The sequence below is a fragment of the Vollenhovia emeryi genome, unplaced genomic scaffold (genome assembly GCF_000949405.1).
Source record: "Vollenhovia emeryi isolate VEMERY1.0 unplaced genomic scaffold, V.emery_V1.0 DF939279.1, whole genome shotgun sequence".
NCBI classification, from domain to species: domain Eukaryota; kingdom Metazoa; phylum Arthropoda; class Insecta; order Hymenoptera; family Formicidae; genus Vollenhovia; species Vollenhovia emeryi.
This window is the reverse complement of record NW_011967087.1, coordinates 265668-289998: the sequence shown is the minus strand read 5'-3', so window position 1 is coordinate 289998 and position 24331 is coordinate 265668. Positions and strand designations below refer to the sequence as shown.

Below are 24331 nucleotides of genomic sequence, written 5' to 3'. Positions count from 1 at the left end.
TAAGTCTAATAAAAAATAATAGTGAGCAACACATACATACAGTACATGTAGTATGTGTGTTGCTCACTATTATTTTTTATTAGACTTACAAACTTAGTTTCAGTGGTGCCATATTGTTCTTTCATTTGGCCGGAATAGCAAGCTGCTTTCGATCTGTACACGTAAGCCATTTAATTTGTATATTATACAAATGTTTCCGTGAACTGACAGTTTTTAGGTTAGAAAGGTGCAAAAGTGCAGAATCACTCCAGCATCCCCTTAAGAATCTAGAAGTCCTTTCGTCTGTCTCTTATCTTCTCTTTTTCTCGATCGGAAAGAAACGGATGCCTCTTCTCGTTCTACATTGCCCCGGACCTCGCGGCCGCTCTCGATTCGCGCTGCGTCTATGGCCGCGCGCGATCCTCTGCGCTTTCCGAACGCCTTCCCACTTTCCAATTCCCACTATTCCCAGTGCCGTCTGTCACCCAACGTACTACGCATCGTGTTTGACGCTAAAGGTGGGGGCGGCCTGGCGCAGCGAAAGCGAGGAAAGCTTAGCAAGTTACTGACGCGGCCAACAGCGGCGATTCCGCGGATTCTCCACGGACGACGGTGAGAGCCGCGGCCCGACGTAGACGTTGCACGGTGTCGTCAAGGCGGCGTCCCCTCGGGTCCAATCTACCGCGGGCACCACGATCAATACACCGTTCTCGCGGCTACGCTTCAGCTATGCTCCCGTCCCGGCCGATGTTTATGGTCGTCGTTCACGTCGGCTGACAGCTGTCAATCCCTCGTTCGGGTCGCCAGTGAGTCACCGGATCGGCAGCCGAGGGCCACCTCAGGTGATCCCCGCGATTGCGTGCTCTCGCTCTACCTGCGCACGTTTGCGTCTCCTCCTTTCCGCTCAGTTTCCTCGGAGGGGGGGGGGGGGTTCTTTCGTTCTTTCGCCCGCGATTTCGGGCCTTTTTCTTTCTTTGTTTTTTTCGAAGAAGCTCTCCTCTCGACTTCTCTTCCTCTCCCTTTTTCTCAGACAAGTCCCACGAGATCAGTAGCATAGATCGAGCGCTATTAAAGATCGACGGACACCCCGCACGAAACGGGATCGACCCTCCCTGCAGGTATCGCACGTCACAACCTACCCTTTGTTCAGATGTCCAGGCATTTTTTGTAAGGACCCATTATATTTTCTCTTTCTTTTGCACGACACGCACATTCTTACGGCGGGTGGTGCTCTCTCTCTCTGCTCTTACGCCCCGCGTGCGTGCGACGAGCGTGTGTTACAAGCGGATTCTTCCGTTGCAGCGATATCACAGGCATGGCGTCCAGCTCCGTCAGCCAGGAGGACTTCGAGAACGACTTCGAGTTGACATCCAGGAGATCCAGGATTAGAACCGCCAGGGCCAGGGTAGGCCCGGCAAGAGCAGGGGATGTGTCTTCCATAAGCTTTCAAAGTACGTGTCTGGTGGTTGCGCAAGTTACGAAAGTACGACTTGAGGGTCTTGGATCGTCAGTCTTCGCTTATTTCATAGAGAATTTGGCGGCTCGCACTACCCACACAACACAGAAAGATTGCAGGAAGATTGCAGAAATGTTACATTGCAAGATTGCAATATTGCAGCAATGTTGCGCAACATTGCTGCAACATTGAAATGTCCGCCCTTAGAGAGATTGCAGTGCGACATTATAGCAATGTTGCAGTGCAATATTTTTGGAATAATTTGTTGTTGTATATAAGCAGAGAATTTACTAATTACATATGCATCCGGGCCTTTTTTAATACACAGCAAGCTATTGCGAAGCAACCTAAGGAGATTATGTCGCTTCGCAATAGACGGAGATTGCGAGCAACACCGCACTGATCAAGTACTTAATAATTCGCGCATTATTGGTATAAACGAAAATAACGTTATAAAATACTCGTAATTAGAAACATTTTTTAAATAGAAAATATAGTATTTTCATTATTTTTGAAACATTGCTGCAATATTGCTATCGAAAGTTTGCAATTTTATATCCCTGCAATGTGTCTACAAGATTGCAACGTTTCTGCAATGTAACCGCAATCATCTGTGCTGTATGGGTAGTGTGCACCGAGTGCACACTAAGGCTTCAGAATCTACTCTTATATTTATGGTCCCAGGGAGGTCCCAGGTTCGAATCCTGGCTGGGGTAATATTTTTCGCAATAAGAATTTTAATTGCCAGATACGGTCAATAAAAATCACTGATGTTATTAATTTATTAATTACTTCTGGCGACTTTAAGAATATTCTTACTAGTTGCTTATATTTATGCTCGTCCCAAGTGGAAGTAAGTCCCCTAGTATGGGATAGGCTCCTAATATGAGGTAGCGGGGGTTTCTGCTAAATTAATAGATGTCATCTATTGATTTCACCAGGAATTTTTTTCCACTAGAATAACGGCTGTTTAGTGAAAAATTGATTGTTCGTGTAATTGTTACGAAAAAGGATTTGCGATCGAATTTTCACGTTGAAAACCTACTATCTCATAATAGAAGACTTTCTTCCAAATGTCCAGAAACTATTTAGCCAAAAGAAATGATCCGTACGAATGCTATAGAAATTGTTTTACTGGCCGGGAAGTATTTCAAAGAGTATTTAAGACGATCCTTAAGTATAAGAATTGACTGTAAATAAACCTTAGTATTCACTCAGTGCGCGCTAGTGCGATCAACCGAATTCGCTATAACAAACATTTTTATAAAAAATATATAAGCTTTTGGAGAAACTTAAAGCATATTTGGCACTGCAACGGCTAGATTTCAACGTCATTTTGTAATAGCACGATAAAAGCTAATAATGAAACGAATCAATTAAGGAGAGACTATTCAAGAACTTGCATGTAACCGGATGTTAAACGGCATAATCTTACCAGCCTAATCGATGCCTTTTGTTTACAGAGAATACACCCGATGTGGAGGAATCGCAAGGCGCTTACGACGCAAGCTCCAATCCCGTGCTTCCACCCGAGCACGAAAACCCGCAGAGCAAGCCCATAATAAGGAAACAGGATAAACGCGTGACCGGCCGGTATGTAAATGTCGCGATGCGCTTAAAGCTGATAGAGAAAAAAAATCATAGAAACTCATTGTCGCACTTGGAGTGTCCATTAGCCAACAGCATCCTTGATGCACGGAACTTTACGTAATTGCCTAATATACTTTCTGGATCTGGTTCTAGTGTCTTTAGTGTCGTATCCTGTTTGCACAGGCCAACGCATATAAACAAGGGGAAGCAGCAACGTGATCGACGGAAACTGCGAGAAAAACGGCGTAGCACAGGAGTCGTGCATTTACCGTCGACAGAGGTTCGCCATTATTATCGTCAGTCAGCCCATAAGTAGCCGCTCGAATCAAATTACAATACGGGAATTGTATAGTATAACAATGCGGCCTTTGGAATTGCGAGCAAAAAAAATCGGTCTTCAAAAGCATCGAGTTTACAGCAATCGAGTTTACAGATACAGAGCTACGGATTTACGAACAATGGAATTTCTGGACATACGCGTTGTTGAAACCTTGCATCGTGCAATCTTGCGTTTCTAATTTCTGCAAGTTTTGAAAGCTACTTCTTTTTACTCTTAAATCTTTACACAAACACATACACGCATACACACAGTTCTGTTTTTCTACCTTGAATCTTTCAAATTCGAGGTCTTCAGCGTTTTAGCTAAAACATTCCATAATCCGATTAAAATAAATCGCTATTCTTTCTTTTATTACCAAGCTTTTGGTAAGGAGAAAGTAATTTCACGTGAACAAAAAAATTCATGGATGAAAGTAAACTGCTATTTTGGAAAGAAACAGTCTTAAAAAGAAATCTCGACATGATAGCCGTTCAAATAATGTAACAGCTTCTTGTGACTACAATCGTGAAAATATTAATTTAAATTAATACATAAAAATTTGTCATCAACTATAATGATAAGTCTGGCAACTTATAACTTGTGGGATATAGCTCACTTTATTCTTGAATGTTTAAGTGTTGCAAAAATGTCTCGGACATTTGGTAAAATGCATAATTTCTCAGAGTACTGGAGGTAGTACGGGGGAAGACGAGGAGGAGCTTAGCGGCACTTGCCTTGAAACTAAGCACAACACGCATCACAATGAATTTCTTGATCACGAATTAATAGAAGTAAGTGCAGTCAATTCCACTTTTTACTTTTTTACGCAGAACGTTCCGACAAATGCGTACGCTGGAAAAGATTCGTATAGGAAGACCGAAATTAGTTTACACGCAGTTTGTGCTGTGCATCACTTTATAGTCCCGAAAGCTGAGAGGAAGAGATATTTCAGTTTTACATTCCCTCTTCTACGCATACACCCGTATAATTATGAATATACATATAATACACCAGTCGGGATTAATTTGTTGTTACAACAGAAATTGGAATTGTTCAATTTGTACGTCGTCGGTCATGGAAAATTTTTAAAACAACGATCGTTGCAATTTTTTAGTATCTTTTAATTGAAGTAAGTTTAATTGCGATCAAAAATTACACGACCAAAATTTCCACAAAATCCAAAGACGCCTTCGGGGATTAATTAATTTTTTTTCCCCCCCTTAAAACTCACGGTACATGTAATGATGCATGATAAGCAAAGAGCAGCAAATTTAGAACCCTTAAGATTTCTTGTTACTTCAAAGTCGATTTTGTTTTTAAACAGTCATAAACGTGCATTTTTTCAGGAGCGGAACGCCAGAATGTACACACAAAGGCGGAACAAAAGGTATCTCATCCATATTCACGTGTAACTAATGATAATTGGGGAAACGAGCATTTTGTGTCATGGTGCAGTAGCTTTGACTGTCTCGTTTAATGACTCACAACTGCTCCTTCTAGGCACTACCGTACTTCATACAGGTCATGTATAGTTAGGCACAGTTGGTAAGTGCGTTACATCGTATTGGAAGAGCTACGATTAGGCACGACCTGTACGAAGTACGCTAGAGCTAGTAGAATCTTGACTAATCGATTAACAAACTACCTAATCCGATCTCCGAAGCCTACATACGTATCCAAATAACTGTAAATACTCAACAAATAACAATTAACATGAAACAATGACTGCATAATGAAGTAATTAACCGTAGCGAAATTCGAATGTGAAAGACTTGTTGCAATACAAAGGATGTGATATGCGAAATACTTGGATTTGAATGTATTTAAAACAAAAAAAATTTAATGTGATTAGCTTGACAATTTTTCTAACAAAGACTTAGTTAATTTGTTATGTTATGTAATTTACTATTGCAATAGTTACAGAACAATTACTCGTGTTTTCTTGTGTTAACATAAATTAAAATTAATGCAATTATCTTGAGTTGAGTATTTGGAAAAATTATTGTAATGAAGAGCTTGTAACAAAATATCAAATGATAAAAAAAATTGTAAATAATAATTATCGAAAACCATCCGGAAGCCATTACGACTGAAGAAGACAGCAGCCGCGAAAGCTTGAAAGCCAATAATTATCAACTTGAAGTACTTATACAGGGTGAGTCTTTCCATATCCGACAAAATTTTTGAAAAGGTAAAACGGATCGAGATGAACGGAAAAGTCCTGTATCATTTTGCAATTTTCGTAATAGTTAACGAGTAATTAATTATTAAAAATCGTTGTCTTAGGCTGGCTTACCGCCCAATTCGAGCGCGTGGCGAGATGTGCGCACAGCAATATCGATCGCCACGCGCTCGAATTGGGCGGTAGGCTGGCCTAAGACTGATTTTTAATAATTAATTACTCGTTAACTATTACGAAAATTGCAAAATGGTACAGGACTTTTTCGTTCATCTCGATCCGTTCTACCTTCTCAAAAATTTTGTCGGATATGGAAAGACTCACCCTGTATACAGGGTAGGCCATTTTAATCTACGCACTGAAATCTCAAAATCCATAAGTTTAAGACAAAAATGTTTCAGACAAAAGTTGTGTGGTTTCGAGGGGGCCATAATAGGGTACCATTGCTTTGACCTTGAAGAATTATTTGAAGGTCACACGAAGGTCACGTTTAATTTTTTTAAATGGAACACCCTATATATTTTTGCACATTCTTGTAGCTTACCTCGAGACCTTTCCAAAACACTGTAATAAAATGTTTCTTCGTAAAGTATTCTTTGAGTTACAAAGCTTGAAAGTAACAGTACCCGAGGTATACCACGTGGAGGTTGCGCGGATCGGAACTGCACCCACAACAGCCGACATTATTCTGTGCATAAAACTATTAAGAGAAGATAGTAAAAAAATGAATATTTTATGATATTTTATAATTTATGTCAAAATATTGGAACCATCAGGCTTTACAACTCAAAAAAAAGTTCTTGATAAAAAAAAATTGTATTACAGTGTTTCGGAAAGCTCTCGAGGTAAGCTGCAAGAATATATAGGGTGTTCCATTTAAAAAATTAAACATGACCTTCATGTGACCTTCAAATAACTCTTCAAGGTCAAACCAATGGTACCCTATTACGGCCCCCTCGAAACCGTACAACTTTTGTCTTAAACTCATGGATTTTGAGAGATTTCAGTGCGTAGATTAAAACGGCCTACCCCGTATAATTTTAAGGGAGATGAGAGAGAAGATTTTCTCATTTAAAATTATATACAATAAACACTTCGAATTATAATTATTGTCTTTCGTTTCTCGTTTACGAAATTTATCCTCTGAACTAGTATACCAGTGCAGTAGAGACTTTCAGTGAAATAAACGATATATTTGTACCACAATAAAACAGTAATTGCAATATTCTTTGTATCTCTGCATCGATGGTCGTGCCTAATGCTATGTACAAATGGCATAGTATACATAATATACTAATGGAAATCGATACTCGATATCTGTACGATGAGTGCAACGTGATTTACATGCGATTGTTGACGTTCTCATTTTAGCCACTCCGATTTGGAGGCCGATGACGAGGAGTTCGATTCTCTCAATCAATCCGACAGCATTAATCAATCGGACCACGGCAATCACGAGCCGCAGACGTCAGTCAATGCAACCGTCAGGCCGAGATTGCCGACGCCGACGGGCGACAATCCGCACGAAGTGAGTCTATTAATACATTAGACAAAGTATGTCCAGTCGTGCGTAATTTAAATTAACTTTTAACAAAAAAAAGAGATTTACTGACGAGAATGATCCTACCGAGGGGAAAATCTGTGTTATATGTCCGATAGTAACGGCGCACAGTACAGAGTAGGAAAAATACGGTAAATGGATTCACTAAGCTATTTAATGGCCACCACCTTGCCTAGGTCCTAATTCAATGGGCGTTTAAATTTCAATTTGATTTATATCTAAATAGGACCGAGAAATATTCATCGTTAAAAAAAAGAGATGTTCCGAAATTTTATTACAATAAAAAACAGATCCGTTTACTATTGTATTTGCTAATCGTACAGCGTGGTTGGTAATCAAGTATGACGCTTTTATAGCTGATCGAACGAGCGCAAGAGGAAAACAGGAGGTTGCTGTCCCTTCTGGAAGATCGGGACCACAAAATAATAGCGCTGGAGGCTCGCCTTTTAAAGCAGCAGCACGAGATGACCCTGGAACGGGACCGACTTCGCGAGGAGAATGCCACGTTGATTCGCGCGATGGCTGCATTAGCCAGCAACTAATCCTCTTCATGTAATAAAGATCACGCCTTCTTGGCTCTTCGCTCCTTACGATAATCGCCGAGCTGCAGGATGAGCCATAAGTCGCGCACCCCGTTGATCTTCAATTATTAATATGTATATTCTTTTCGCAAGATTTTTTTGTTTTTGAAGAACGATTCGCTCGTTCTATGCAAATCTAATTTTTTAATCGTATCCCAATTTTTCGACTTGTTGGGAGACTTGTAACAGCCGCAGGGGGCTAAACGACTGAAAATCCGGTATTGCGTTAACTATTTTAATCATTGTTGATATTGTGATATATATATATTTTTTTATGTAATATATTATAGAATGCAAAATGATCGGAGAACGATCCAATGATTTCTCTATTGAGTGTTAAACCGATAGAATCTTATCGTTACGTTTGGATTTTCGGAAATTGTTAAATCCGTTTAAAGTAAAAATTGTACCTTGCACTAAATATTTCAATTGTTTTTGTGATATGATTGTGTGCTTTTTTTCTCTCACTCAATATGATACAATGTGAAGGATGAATTAATCCTTTATCTGTAGAATTTTTTTATAGAAAGCTTTTTATGTAAAGATCTCTGCGTAATTTATATTAATCCTTAAAAGGTAAGGGCCGAAAGGAAAACTGTATATCCTTTGAGTCTTGCTTTCCTTTTTTCCTATCGGTAAGCTATAAAGTTATAAAATAAAGTGAAAATCGCACATCACGTTTAATCCTCACTTATGTTGTTTTAAATGAAAGGCTGAGAATTTAATTAAATATATAAACGAATTAGCTCGTAACGAAAGCAACTTAGATTAATAGCGATAAGAGCTTAGATATTTAGTTAAATAAAACTGAAAGGACATTTCACATTGCATTCGTGGTAATTTTCTGCATCCCCCTGCATGATTTATGGATCATCCTAAGCAAATAAGGAAGACATACCTAAGTAGTGAGTAAATAGAACTTCAGTGCGTATCGCAAATTGAGTCATAAATAAACAGATAATTCTCTAATCGCAGTGTTAGCTGCAGAAAGTATGTACGTTTTTGCAAGCTGCAATACGAGTTACATTTTGTAAAGAGCAATCGCAATTCTCCACTTATAAAATGTTATTGTGACAATTAGATTGATCATCACTCGCAGGGCTTTGGTCGCAGGCACAGATCGCACGTTTATTATCGATAACGCTATGCTATCTCTATTGCCGATTAATTGCCGTATTGTTTTTTTTTTTCAATATGTTTCCAATCTGACAAACTGATACATTGAAACCACGTGAAAGTGCCGATTACGACATAGGCGACTTGTAATCAGTTTTCTATTGTAATAATATAAGAATGGATGTTCTATATAAGTTTTATACTTGCAACCACAATATTGTAAGATTATGAATTATTTTATTATTATTAATGTTATTGTTATTATATATATGAGACGTACAAATTTTTATGTACATATAGACACGCAGATGATTCTGTAGCGATTAATCGATGCATTTGATTAGGAGACTCCCGCGATAAACTTGTGTACTGTGCGGGACGATGTAACGAGAATGTGTAAAATTGTTTGAAGAAAAACTTTCATTGCGCGTTCAATGATTTATCGTATTCCAGTCCTCGTTCTTTTCGACATATCTAGCATTTGCTTTTATTTATACATATATTTATTGACATAATCGTCATATTTTATGAGAGTGACTTCTTTTCAATTAATTTCCGTGTTCGTTGCGTAGTTTAAAGTGAGACAAGATGGAATAGAAGAGAATCGCCCGAATGGCGACATAGTGGAAGTATGGCATTGAAACAGCAGCCCCCAGTGTGAACCGGCAAAAAGAGTTTGCATTTTTTATTCATAAAATAACTAAATAAATTTTTAATATAATACAATACTTGCACGCACATACGCAATAGTTACATCTTTACGCTAATGTTCTCTAATCACTACGTAGCTGTACATTACAAATCGTTGGGATCCGATCATACTTGGGGTCTCCCACCTTCAAACCCATCCCGGTTTTTCTCACGTTTCCCGTTTTGCTCTTATCCTTTCGAAATGTACGCTTCGATCCTCCCGTTCGAGGATCCGTTTGTCTCGTTATCGCAACTTATTCCGCTAAAAGACCCCGGAGATATTTCGACCCGTAAAGCTTCACGACGTGTGATTTTTTCTGAAATGTTGTATAAAACTTTGTTAAAATACTTTACGTCGCGTTTAAAGAGAAATATATATATATATCGATTGGTTCGCAAGAAGATACTTCCAAAAGGCGCAAACATCTCGAAAGGGCAAGCGACCCTTTGCACGCATCCTTCGGCAATAAAAAGATACGACGACGTGCAATAAATGACTGTCAGTTTGATTCCTCGCGCATAGAAGCGTACCTAGTTTCAATTGTGAAAGGCTATTTTTCAAGATTGACATTAAATCATTTTTAATATCATCGAGAAGACTATAATTAATAGTTGATACAAAAATGTCAATTGGATTTAAGACTTGCGTAAAAAATTTACGAATAAATACTACGTGTAATAAACAAAAGAATGAATGGAACCGAAATTAAAAAATCAGATTGAAACGAAAAACTCGTTGCTTAAAAGGATTACACTTCGAGTTTTCACGACGAGCAGAAAGGTCGACAAAATGAGCGAAAGTATTAACGAGTGCACTTTTTATTTAAAAAATCCGATTTATCCTCCAGTTCCACCCATTCGCCGCGCGAGCTTCGAGGGGAAAACTAATCGCGTTTCGAAGACTCGAAGGCCGAACGGCTCGTTGATCAACCATTTTAATTACGCCGCCCTTTAACGAAAAACACGCCACGATTTATCGCAAGTCGTCGCATTGGTCATTGCCAGTGGTCTCGATAAAACACATGCACACTTTGTGATGCAACAGGTACTACGCTTCTATATCAACCCTCATCTTTGCTCTCGATCGCTGGCAAGGTAACTAATCGTTTAAATCGTTTAATTGTCTACACCGTTCGCCTCTACGACTATGTTTTCTTTTTTTTTTTTCAGTTCACCGTCGTTCATCGCAAGGCAACGCTTCGCTGATATGTACCGTTTTGTTTCAAGATTGAATTAATTAACCGAATTCGTCGTCGTAGACAAAATCCTAAGGAACTTGGTTCTCTCTTTGCTCCCCTCCTCCCCCCTCCCCCGTCGTTCGCAACCCTTCTCCCGCGATTCGCGTTATTAGCTTCATCACGAAGTTATTGTCTCGGCTGTAATTAAGTCGTTAACAAGGCGCCACCGCGACCGCGTGATATTTTTCGTTGGTCGAACCGCGAGATTGTTGTTCGCACGGCAGTGGTTCTCGTCTACGTTGCAAACTGAGCTGCAAGAGCTGACGCGCACCTCGCGCTTTGGAACACTCGCTTGCGTCGTGTTTTTGGTCGTATCTTTAAGAGCGACTCGTCTGGATAAATGTGCACGGAGCGCTCATGTACAAATCCAACTGGAACCAACCCTCCGATTCCCACCCTCGCAAAAAGAAATATTCCTTGCGTCTCTTATCGTCTAATAATTACATACGTCTCGCGCAATCACGACCATCATTCTCTTCCCCGTTGCCGTAAACTACAAGAGCATCTTCGCGCTATCGTGTCTCGCGTCACTCGCATCATCGTGTACGTATCATCATCCCAACAAACGACTAGATTACGATGGTTGGACCTCAATCAGATCCTTAAATGCTAAGGGAGCTTAACGAACTAAGCTATTCTCAGTGAACGATATATTATTATTTCTCCTTTATCAAATATCAACGCAATTTGCGCGCCGCAATCGAAATACGGACGCAGACAGGCGAACTCTCCCCCGCTCTCGGTCAATGGTCTCGAACGATTTACGCTTTATTGTACCTATATTCTTCTCTCCCGTTTCTCTCTTTCACCATTAGTTCTTCAATTTATCCGGGTGTATTAACTAATCGCTAACGATCGTTAACGAATTTTATTTAGTAAACAGTTTCCTTTCTTCCACAGAAGACCCGTCGTTAAATTAACATTCCATTTCGCGTGATGATGTACAGGGTGCCTCGAGAGAGGAAATATACCGCAGCTCCAAAGTATTTGCCTACAGATAGAATTTACAATCTCCTTTGTAGAAATAGATAATAGTTATCGATTACACTTATTGACCGATCACTGACTCAATGTCAGATAAAAATATTTTTTTTAAGATAAAAATCCTCATCTTTATATCGTGAAAAAATGCGACAATATCCGCTCAGAATAGAAAAGTATCTCTTTAAAAGATCGCGACATTGCACACTTTGTGCGACGCTACTGTCTTGTTCGGATTTTGTAATTTCGTCATCTCTACAATCTTTTTGCAAAGCTCGCTCTATAGTATTGCTGCATTCAACTAATGTTTTTAACGCTGTATACATGAACACGATTAGGCAACTACTTATATTATATCAGCGTCAGAGTTTCGTGTTCTCGAGAAAAAAAATTCTGCTTTCTTCGCTCATAATCGCGTACGTTTCACTCTTTTCGTTAAATACATGTTATTCTAAAGAAAAGCTTTTGAAAGTAATACAAAATAATCCTTTATTTGTCCACACAAAATAAAATGCCGGCTAAAAACAGTGATAAGACCATAAAAATATGTGACATCTCTTCCGAAATATTGTTTCTGCATCAGAGATCTCTGAACAAAATCCCTGTCGCACCATGTTTGACGTTTATCGATTTCGATTGAAAATTAATTAAATTGTCGCCGCGCTCTCGTTAACAGAAAATACATACCAAAAAAAAAAATTACCCGACGCGAGGCTCGATTATCGAGAAAACAATTGCTACTCATTGAAAGACTAGACTCTCGATATTTTTGTCCTCGCGACACCCCGTACATGTTGAGTCGACGATTACTTTCTCTATGCAGAAAATCGTTTTCCTACTAAAACTTCATGCCTGACCTGCGGCGAGTCAATTGAGAGGCAAGCGCCCGGTTGAAAGTTGAAGAAGTCTAGTTTCGCCAATTCTGATTTACTTTGTCCGCGCGCTACGCTGACCTAAACGATCCTCTCACGTTCGTCAAGGTTTAATCTTAGATGTTTAACGATAGCTCCGCAAGATCTCACAATCAGTGACACTAATTTAGGAATAATTATGTACAGTCTCATTCACTAATGACCTGGTCTGGACCTCTATTTTTATAATCATTTTTCCATCTATACAAATCACCGAGTTTCAGCCTGTATGTACCACCACAAACTTCTATAGAAGCTGTGTGAACTACAGATGGGAACAGAGATTATGAAAATGTGAATCCTAGTAAAATTAAGGTCCAGGCATCAATGAATAAGACTACGTACCGTTAATTTTTACATGAACATATGCTTAAACCATGAAATGTCTAATGTTAAATAATATCTCACTAATAGAGACTCATGGATCTCTATAATTATCAATGTTATTCAACCTTCGCGGTTACAAGGACCAATTTTCAACGTTTCGTCCTGCGTTTCTTTCCGCGTTATAAGCTGCCTATAATTAGTCATTGGAACAGTCACTTCCGTCGATTTCGTATCTTTCTATTCCGCTTCCTCTTACATAAATAATGTTAGACGACAGTCAACCGTTTAATGAGAAGCTCGTAGGCGAGCATTCTGCTACGTTTCACTTGCCTCCCCGTTGACTCGACCAAGCGTATTATGGAACACCGTGTGTCGTAAGTACAAGTTATATGTTCACCGTTCGCGCGAACGTCGTTCGAAAATAAATAATCGCGATGCGTTGCTGCTCGTTAGCGAAGCTGGAAGCGAGCTCGAATTCGTCTCGCGCGAAATACGCTCCCTGCCCCGCTTCACGCCTATCCGCAGTGGACAATTTCCCTGTAGCTTTCTTTCTTTTTCGTGGATACGCATGAAGAAGTTACGTCGCAACGATTCAAACTGATTTATCATCGCGTGTAGAACGTACGAGCTAATTTCGGTATGTGGCACTAATAAGGAATAACAATTTAATCATCCACAGAGATAAATCGTCTCTCGTAAAAATACGACATGTCTTCCTCATACATTTGTGTCCCCTCGAGTCCCTTAATAAGTCGCGATTTGTCAGTTGGGCAGTTTGACTTCACCATTTTCAATCGAATGGTCGTCCCGAAGGCACAGAATCCGGGAGGAAAAAACGTACTAATTCTTAAAAAAAAAGAAGTAAAATAAAACTCAAGAGCCAATAGTTTCTAGACTGAAGAGCCCGTGGTGAAAAACGCGACAACCCAAGTGTCGTGCAACGCGAAGATTTGGAAAGCCGAAAATTCCGCAGATCCGCGTTCCGGGATTTCGAGAAAGAATGCCGCGGGGGGGGCGTCATTGTTCGTGTTCGCAGAACGTCCTCGCGCGGTTGAATCCGATTTCCTCGGACGGGGAATATCGGCGATCCAATCCCGCGGAGCCCCGCGTTCATTCGTCGTCCGGGTTCGTCGCGTGGAGGCGCGGGAAGGACGTCCGCCGGCACTTCGCTCTCTCGGTGATCTCCCGGGATATGTTTGCGCCCTCGCGACGCACCGACGCCGTCGCTGACGATCCGGCGCTCTCGGCAGAGACCGGAGGAAGGAGGTACGAGAGAGGTGGCCGGTCTCAGACGCTGCAGCCGGAGGTGACCACCTCCTCGCTATTAGGCTGATGACTCCACCTGCACTGATGGCAGCTACCCGTCGCCGACGTCGCGGTCGACGACGCCGCTGCCGCCGCCGTCGTCGTCGAAGACGTCGCCGTCGCCGCCGCGGGCTCCTCCGGCGCGGAACTGACGACATCACCGGCCGCCCGCAGGCCCTGCTCGAGCTCCAACAGCTGACCCATGAAGTTCAGGTTCGGGCTGATGATCGGACGCGCGTTCTTCACCAGTTTGTACGCCTCCACCATCGACAGGCCTTTGTGTCGCATTATGTAAGCGATCGCGATTGTTGCGCTGCGCGACACACCAGCCTGACAGTGCACCAGTACGCTACTTCCGGCCTTCCGCGCTTCCTCTGGAATAAGAGACAAATTGCGACATGATGAATACGCGCTTCCTTTCTTCTTCATCGCAGCGATGACGAGAGATTTACTCGACAATCGGGGGAGAAGCTATCGCTTTTCAAAATTACCGATGACAAAGTACCTGACTCTAGTTTGTTCTTAATTTAACAAAGTCTCCTAAAAGAAGAAGTCAACGGAAAGAATGCGCGAAAGAAACGGCAGTACCCCAGTGAGAAATGACTCGTCGATCGATGTCGAAGCGATGTCGAGTCGACGAGTCATTTCTCGTTGGGAGAGAAAAGTATTATGAGATAGTTTCTGCTAAATTAATAGGCATTGTCTGTTGGTTCCACCATGAATTTATTGCCCTCGGGGCGAAATCTGTTTGGTGGAAAATTCATTGTTAGATCATTGCGAAAGAAGATTTGCGATTAAATTTGGGTGTTGAAAGCCTACTACAGGGTGTCCAGTGGTCGGGGAAATCTGGAAAACATGGAATCGTCAGGGAATTTTAGAAATCTGGAAATATCAGGAAAGTCTTAGAAAGTAAACTTTTCCTTGGCTCTCAGTGCACTAATTTTCTGTTTTGCTAAACATACATTTATTTATAAACGTGGTCGGTAATTTATATCCGTATTATTTTATTTCAATGTGTTCCACTGACAATGAGACAAAACTATAGGAAAAAGATGAATTACTAAACAGTACTATACAATAAGTTACCATCTAGTTACAAACAATATGCAGTTAAGCAAAACGAAAGCATCATATATGATTACGTACGGTATTACAAATGGTTCGAATGGTTTGTAATGATATGTTCGTTCCTTTTACACAATGTATTATACATAGATGGTATAATTGCTTTAATTTAAATTTCTACCTTTTTAAATTTCGGGCTTTTGTTTTCCGAGAAAAATATTTTAACGACTTCGTCATTTAACATTTACTTGATTTACCGTACAGACGTACGCAAATTACGCATCTTGAAAAAAGTTACGCTAAACGGTCAGGGAAAGATTAATTCCGGCTCCTGGAAAACCTGAGAAAGTCAGGGAATTTTTTTCATTGAGTTAGCTGGACACCCTGTACCATCTCCTCTATATTTTGTAATTGTTATTGGATTTAATTTCTTTTCAATAAGACATAATATTTTTTAGATGCCTTATTATCGGTAATCGTTCAAAAACTATACTGTGATTAAAGGCACATATTCGAAGGTAATTTATAGACTGTAAGTCGTTCCAGCGCGTGCGAAAAATGTGTGTCTCATCACGTTTGGCTCGAAGTCCTCTTTAGGATTGAAACAGATTTCACGGGCTCACTTTGTCGCGCGCGCTTTTGAAAAGTATGAACGACTCGGGCTTGTAAACCGTTGAAACAGTCGTGAAACTCGAACGGCCGACTCGGGTTATGCAATGTATGGGGGACGCTATCGTATCGCCAGCGTGAGTCACTGCATCGCCCGGATCCTATGCAGACTATGCAAACGTTGTATCGCGCTGCGAGAGAATTCGATTGCGTGGGACAAGTCGATCGCATCTTTCGGAAGGTAGCTGTAGTCGTGCTTCACAATAGATCTTAATGCCGGGCCTTGACGGTAATCCGAATACTTTTAAATCGACTGTAGTAAAAGAAGAAAAAAAAAGTTTGTAATTTTTCGTTTATGTCACTGACCATCTTATTGGCCATGCCTTCATATAAAATATCATAATGATTAAATTTGCAGAAGTCATTCAGTATCGTTTCCCAAAATTGCAAATCTAGCTAATAACAAAAGAAAGATGAATACAAGTACTCCAAAAATCTTATTAGATTCTAACGGTGATCCGAACACTTTTAAGTCATTATAATAAGAGGAGAAAAGATTCTTCTTACGTTTTGTATCGATCACGATGAAAGAGCCAATGTCTCCTACGTTTCTAAGAAGACGCATGACGCAAGGAAAAAGGAGAAAAATACCGCTTATCAAACCTTAATAATATAATCTAAATGGACTCTTAAGTTATTATAATAATAAAAAAAGAAAAAATTTCTGTTACGTTTTGTACCGAAAAACGCCTGGTACAAAAACTAAAGTTCAGATTAAAAAATAAGACAATTACGTACGTTTAAATATATCTTATTAAATAAATCTCAATAATGATCCAGACAATTTTAAGTTTACAACAAAGGAAAAGACGCTCCTCGTTTTTCGCCGCAAACGCGCTCGTGGAAAAAAATGCGAGTCTGACGAAAAGGAAAAAAGGAAAAGAAAAGATCGCTGCTCGGCATCGTCGAATTTGTGATTAAGCGAATCACGACGCGTGAAGGAATGAGTTTCTCGAAAGTAAACTTCGGGATCGGGTGCCACAACGACGACAGGGTGCGGAGTCGGTTTATTCAACCGGCATTCCACCAGTTGCACGCTCGGGGAGAGAGGTCCGTTTCCCTCCATCCCTCTCTCTCTCTCTCTCGTCCCTTTTCGAGCCCTTACAATCGCCACGCACGACCGCCACCCTGCTTCCCTTCCACGCGTAATTCCCCGCCCTCTCGCGTCTCCTCTCCGCGCAGATGCGCGGCGCGCGCGTGGAACGGCGCGTAAACGTGAGGGAGAAGGAGACTCGACGTCAAGGATGAAGGAGGAGAGAGAGAGAGAGAGAGAGAGAGAGCGCAGGGTCAAAGGGTGAAGGGGGAAGTCTCTTACGTTTCGTGCGCGCGCGCGCGCGCATGACTCATGCCTTCATGAATGGAAGGTTCTTCTGGTCTCCTGCTGTTCGGGCGCTCTGGTTCAATGGTCCACCGGAAACGCCTGGTTACACCCTGTTTCCGTCCATGGGCTCGCTACTACTTGCCGCGAAATAACGGAATGAACGCAACGGCGCGACCGGAACAACAACGGCAGGAAGCGTGCCGCCGGCGTAATCGTGGAAATTACGTCTAACCGACGATCATCGTGCGGATATCTGCGGTATCGAGGCTCGAAGAGATACGCGTGTCGACCTTTTCAATTATTATATCCACGTTGTTGCGAAACTCGCGTTCGCGGGAGAATGCCCTTGGGGGAATTTACTTTAAATGAAATTGAACTTTTTAAAAATGATCTCTCAAATCTAAGCGTTTACTTAAAGAAGTTAAAAGTTCGCTTAAGAAATTTTAGAGTAATTTTGGACATTTAAAGTAACTTTTAAACAGTCAAGCCTGTCGCAGCTCCCGCTAGAGGGCCGCGCGGTGTAGCACTTTCTCGTGACAAGAACACCGCACGCGGCAATATAAATTATATCGCGTACTTTTCACAATTCTTCGAGTTTTCTTTTAAATTCTCAAGGTTTCAAGTTTACCTTAAATAAAAGTTTTAAAGTTGTAACTTACCTTAATAATTTAAAAGAAAACTTGAATTATGAAAAGTACGTGATATAATTTATAACATCGCGTGCGGTTTTCTTCTTACGAGAAAGTGCTATGCCGCGCGGCCCTCTTTTGGGCCCAACCAATAAGACAATCGTGTGGTAGTGTAACTTTGTTGAGCACGCACGCACACGTGCCGCTGAATTTGGGCCAAAAACATGGCGGAATCCATAGGTAGGTACTGCCCTAGTAGCACAGTGCATTGGCTAAACATTGGCCCGATACGGACCAATGTTTGACCAAAGTTTGACCAATGCACCGCGCTACTAAAGTAAGGCGCGCTTATTAATTTTTCGGTGAAGAAAATAACGGGCTAGGACTAGACCAGGACTCGAACCTGGATCTTGCCGGGCGAATGCTCTTCCAACTGAGCTATCCGGGCCCAACGCCTGAAAACGATACGAACAAGCCGCACTGTGCTCACCGATGAAATCGAATGCTTCCTCGAAGTACTGCTTGAGGTTCTGATGGCCGGAGTCCGAAGCGGGTATCTGCCTGTACGTGATACCCCGCTCCTCGTGGTAGCCGGGCAGCTGCGAGGTAACGTTCAGCACCCGGGTGGCGCCGAGGGCGCGCAGTAGCTGCAGATCGGCGGCGTCCCGGCCGTTACCGAGGTAGAGAAACGGCAGCACGCGGGACGCCGGGTGGTTGTCGATGTCGGCCGGCTGCGGGGTCGGTGGACCGGAGATGCTGAGCACGGGGCATCCCGGCCCGGGGCTCGTGCAGCCGCTCACCGTCGTCGCTGTCGTCGTCGTCGTCGTTGCCGTCGTCGTCGTCGCCGACGGATCGGCAATGGCGGCCGCGGCGGCGGCGGCGGCGGCGGCGCCGTTCGGCAGAAGCGTGTCCTCGCATAGCTCTCGGTGCCGCTTGCTGAACTCCCGGTGTCCGCCTGAAACATTTTTGACAATTAATCAGTGAGGGAGACGTCATACGTATACACTGATTCGGTTATTAATGTCTGACGAATGTGAGGGAAAGTGGAACGCCGGGCAACCCTTTGAATTTTCGTTCCACTGTGGGACAATACTGGTTGATCCCGCGTTTAAGAAACGATCTCACGGATAAATTATCTCGCGCGAGGTGAAAATTAACGCGGCGAACAATGCGTGCTTGCTCTCGAACGTATATACATATATAGAACGTATACACAACGCTTGCCGTCGATAAACAATGAGTACATGGCCGGTCACGATTCTATATCTGTTAGAAATACTGGGAGAAACGTCGCCGAGAGAGCCGGCTTATCGATTAACTCGGATATACTTATACCGCTCCGAAATAATTGTAACTCGCTTGACGATCTCGTACTCTATATTTACGGCAGTTTTATAGTCGCCATTTACAGAATCGTCATTTATAATCCGCGGACTTTTGCGAATGCGGACTTTTTCCCCCTTTTGCTCATCCTGCGAGAAACACTGGCCGAACAACGTCGCGCTACATCAATCTTGCTTCGCCTCGTCAATTTGACATTATCTCGCGTTGACGGTCTAGTTCAACCGCTCGCTCGTGTGTTTGGAAAGGTGCACGATAACTCCAAACCACTCTGTACGTAAGTCGAGATAAATGTTTCACGAATGATCGATCAGATAAATTAATTTATTTACTTGTCGCATTGTAAACGATCCGTCCGCGTAACGTAACGTCTCGTCCGGAAAGTTAGAGATCTTAAGGAGACGCTGGAGTGATTCTGCACTTTCGCACCTTTTGCACTTAAAACTGTCTGTTTCGTGGAGAGATTTGTGTAATACACAAATTAAATGGCACACGTGTACAGATGATCGAAAGCAGCTTGCTATTCCGGCTAAATTAAAGAACAATATGACATCACTGAAACTAAGTTTGTAAGTCTAATAAAAAGTAATAGTGAGCAACACACATGCTACATGTAGTGTACGTATGTGTTGCTCACTATTATTTCTTATTGGACTTACAAACTTAGTTTCAGTGATGCCATATTGTTCTTTCATTTGGCCGGAATAGCGAGCTGCTTTCGATCTGTACACGTAAGCCATTTAATTTGTATACTACACAAATGTTTCCGCGAACTGACAGTTTTTAGGTTAGAGAGGTGCAAAAGTGCAGAATCACTCCAGCATCCCCTTAAAGGTCTCGAGCGACAGAAGGTCCGGTCTACAACGAGCTGTGTTAGTCATGCAGAAGTCGGAACTGTATGTCGATCCTTCTTCTTTCTGGGTGAAAGAAAAAGGACCGAGTTTCTGAAGTTTTCGTGCAACCATTGAATGTCTAAAGGCCTAAGTCCGGTCTACAGTGATGTCTAAAGTCCTAGGCTCGGTCAAGAGCTGTTAATCATTAGTCATACGTCGATCCTTTTTTTTCACCCAGAAAGGGCCTAGGATTTTAGAAATTTAATCGTCGCCCCAAGATCTCGGAAATTCGACGTTCGGACGTTTTAAGGGTTTAGAATTCTATTAAAGCATCTAGAAGAGGACACGAGAAGCGATCAAAGCCTGAGCGGTCCAGAAATCGAAGATTTCATTGACAGATCAGACAGCCGAGGCGGAATTCGAAGTCTCGGGCGATTAAGAAAGCGGTCGATTGCCGAAAGGATCTCCGGAAATAGACACCTCGCGACTGGCTGTCCTGGCGATTAGCAAACGCGGACAGAAAGGGAAGGTCCGCGTCGCGGTTCTCGCGTTTCGTGGAACGTCGAGTTCGCGAAAGACCCGGAGAGGCTCCGAGACGCTCGTACGTACAGTCTTATTCATTAATGCCTGGACCTCAGGTTTACCACAGTAGGTATAACTAGTAGATCCACTCAGTCATTCGTTTCGTTTTGCGTCGACCCCTTCTGCGCATCCGACATTGCTCTGGACAGACCAGTGAGAGAAAAATTGTATGTATGGTGGTGCAGCTCTGATACACTATAATACCACACATCACTACAGTACACACCATAGACATTAAGTTTGTTTTCTATTCCTGCACTGGTAAATTAGTACAATAAATTGGAGTAAAACAAGTATATTAGTATATTTTTTCTCATTTTAGCTTACTGCACTAGTTCACCAGTGCAGGAACAGAAAAAACCTCTAATATATCTAAACCAAGCATTGATCAGTGGAGATAGAGGTTCACGAAGAAAAGAACAAACTCTGTTTCGTGCTATTTCGTTCTCTCTCGGTTGCATGCGAACGTTGCATGCGAACGAAATAGCACAAAACAGAGTTTGTCCTTTTCTCACTGCTCAAATAGAGGCAAATGCTCGGTCTAGATATGTTATGTGTATGGTACACACACACACACACACACACACACACACACACACACACACACACACACATACGCCACTGAATTGCTGCCCAAAATAATGGCGGAATACGACGTGAACTGGACCGCAAAGATCACAGGAGCCGACAGAGAGTGGACCTACTAGTTACACTTTGGTTTTACTAGGCTTTACATTATCATGATCTTTATTCCCATCTACACAGAGAAAAAGGTTTCTTTAGATTTAGTATTCCTATTTATGTAATTGAAATTGGTTTCACTGAAACAACATATGCTTATACGATAAACATTATTTGTTTGAATACAAATTTTGTTGTTTTATTCAAACCATCTCTATTATTTGATGGAAAAGACACTATTATTTGCCCAGGCGCTTATAAAGTTCGGTGCTGCCACTAGATGGCCATCGAACTCGTAAGTAAAATCATGGCGGCCAGGCATATAAGCGACCGCAGCAGCAGACGCAACCTAATCATCTAATGGTCTATTCTTTATAGCTGAACATAGTGTACCAATTCAGTGTTTATCTTTCATTGGAAGAAGAAAGCTTCTTCCCATGAAGAGAAAAGTCTAACGTAGAGGGAAAAAGATGTATGTGTGTACATTTTTCACATATTTTTTATCAAACGACAATGTTGCTTGAACAAAACAATATCATTTAGAGTAAAGAGAATATACTTTTTGTTTCAAATAAATATTTTATTTCAGACAAAGATATATATTATTTCAAATTTAAACAAATGATTTGTTTGGTCCATTCCAAATATCAAATTTGTTTGGATACAACGAAATTTATTGAATTCAAAGAAATCATTTTCTCTGTATATACATCGATGGGTTTCAGACTGTAGTTTACACAGCTTCTATCGAAGTATGCACAGCCTGAAACTCATTGTCAGTGATTTGTATAGATGAGAAAAATGACGATAAAAACGCAGGTCCAAGTATCAACGAGCAAGACTACATTCGTGCCGCTGGAAAATAGAAAGCGCCAGGCTCTCGCGGGAGATCCTTCTCCGCGGACTTACGTAAAAACCGCCAGCTGCCGAGAGTCGCGGGGACGAGGCACGGAGATGAATCTCCCGGAGGGGTGATGCCCGTCGTCCGAGGACGACACGAACGACGAGGGGGTGGGACATCGCGAACAGCGGGCGGGGAGGGAGGGAGGGAGGGATGGGCGGAAAGGGAGAAACGACAGGCGGGCCGAGAATAAACGGCGGCGGATAAAAATAAAGGAGCGCCGTGTGCGCGCGAAAAGGAGAGAGAAGGCGAGGAAGAAATGTGGGCTAAAAGTGTCTTCCTCTCCTGACCTGCGGCTGCTAAGGCCTGGCCTGGCTCAACGATGACTCACTCGTCCCCCCCCCCCCCTCCGCTCCCCTCCCGTCCTCGGTCGGTTGGCTCTCGCGAAGCGGCCAGCAACCCCAAACTGTCGTCGCCAATCATTATTCCAACGTTGGCAGGGCTCCTTTCAGATTTTAAATCCAGCCTCGCGATCCGCGCGCGAAACGGCCTGGCATTTCGAAACGGTTTTCCGAAAATTCGAAGGGGCGCCTCCGCCGATCGTTGGCAAGAGCTCTCCGCTTTCGTGATCTCTAATCGATTGTGATACTCGTCGTGAGACACGAGTTATATAGGTGATAAAGCGCCACCTTTGGAAAACGGTCGTTTATTGTAAAGGACGTATGCATGTATGTATGTACGTGCAATTTCTATTCTGCGACTTCCACTGGTCTAGTTTCCGTATATCTAGCTTTCGCTGATCTATTTTTCATGCTACGGTGCTACACATTATTAATACTGCGCGTTTCTCGGCAATCTTACGCTCGATTGTTCGAATATAATATTTTAATATAAAAAATAATAAAGTATCTAGTTTGTATAAATATCTATTTTAGTTGGCGCAATTCGATGATATCATTACTTTGGTAGAGACAATAAAAATGACTTTTTCTAACAAAATATATCTAAAAAATTAAATTACATAATTCTTGATTGGACGGCGCTTATACTTGGTGTTTTTTACCTTTTTAAAAAGGTTGTTTTTTTAAGGTAATTATTAATACTGCGCGTTTCTCAGCAATTTCCGCGATACAATAAAATAAGTCGCAGACTCGACAGATAGAATGCAAAAGCCACTTCGACGTGGCGACGACGAATAGGCTTCGTTTAAAGTTCGAGACGCCAATACAAAAATCTTAAACGATAAAACAGAAATTAGACGTTGGAAGACGAAAGACGTTTGCGAGCTGCAGTCTCTTCGTTAAATCCTTAGCAATATCAAACGTTTATCGAGAACAATAGGCGATGTATGTATTTCCCGAGGCGTAAACACTGATACACCAATGCCCACTGGACTTTATCTTATTATCTTATTTTGTCTTATTTATCTTGTTTCATCTTATTTCATCTGACTTTATCTTTATAATGCCCCAGCAAGGCCAAATAACACCCACTAATGCCCAAAAAAGCCTAGTAATAAATAATAATGATGTAAATATCTATGGAGAGGAGGAGATGCGTATGTACGTGATAGAGAGGGGAAGCGAGAAAACTCGTAAACCCTCGAAATACATAGTTTAAATCGTAGATTTAAGTTCAGACTAAGTTTTAGACTAATTGTAAGTTGAAAAAATGTAGAAGGTAAAGTGCAGGGATTGTAACCCTAAGGGGAACACAATAAAAATTATTATTATTATTATGGTGTAAATGCAGTGTTTGCTGTTATCTAAATAAAATTATATAGATGATTATCTACATAAAATTTTAGCGTCATTTTATCTTTATATAGATAATAAAAATAAGTATTATCTATATCTGCATCTTATTGTTAGATGAAAGAAAGTGCTATTTTTACTAAATTATCTAAGATAACGTATAGATAATTTGGTTTAGGGCCACATAAAAATACTTAACAGTTGCACTATTTAAATATGGATGGCATTGTAGATCATGCATTTATGTGTGTGTCATATAACTTAACCTGAATATATTCTATATCCCCCTTTATAATTTAAATTTTTCTATAATTTTTTCATAACTTTTTCTACTGTGTTTACATGAAGTCTTAAAAATATTATCTGAAAATAATCTAGATCA

General features: G+C 41.5%; 2 protein-coding genes across 8 annotated transcripts in view; one reads left to right on the top strand and one right to left on the bottom strand.

The window, feature by feature from the left end:
* The first annotated feature begins 370 nt into the window (after positions 1-370).
* Positions 371-9216, top strand: LOC105559359 (PRKC apoptosis WT1 regulator protein-like). Of its 5 annotated transcripts, XM_012007586.1 has the most exons (9): positions 512-821; positions 1010-1146; positions 1282-1430; positions 2899-3028; positions 3179-3305; positions 4028-4135; positions 4691-4731; positions 6895-7051; positions 7441-9216. In XM_012007586.1, the coding sequence occupies exons 2-9, from the start codon at positions 1130-1132 to the stop codon at positions 7624-7626; spliced, it is 915 nt and encodes a 304-aa protein (XP_011862976.1). In that variant the 5' UTR covers positions 512-821; positions 1010-1129; the 3' UTR covers positions 7627-9216. The 5 variants fall into 5 exon arrangements, with proteins under 5 accessions (XP_011862974.1, XP_011862973.1, XP_011862975.1 ...); XM_012007584.1 differs by lacking the exon at positions 1010-1146 and having other exon boundaries at positions 371-591; positions 3209-3305; XM_012007583.1 differs by lacking the exon at positions 1010-1146 and having other exon boundaries at positions 371-591.
* Positions 9217-9434: 218 nt separating this feature from the next.
* The window catches only part of LOC105559358 (dual specificity protein phosphatase 10), a 62827-nt gene continuing 47930 nt past the window's right edge, over positions 9435-24331 (bottom strand). For all 3 annotated transcript variants that reach the window (XM_012007579.1, XM_012007581.1, XM_012007582.1), the window contains 2 exons: positions 18408-18872; positions 9435-14607 (listed from right to left, as the gene is read on the bottom strand). In XM_012007579.1, the coding sequence (XP_011862969.1) occupies positions 14216-14607; positions 18408-18872 (857 nt within the window). In that variant the 3' untranslated portion in view covers positions 9435-14215. The remainder of the gene's footprint in view (positions 14608-18407; positions 18873-24331) is intronic.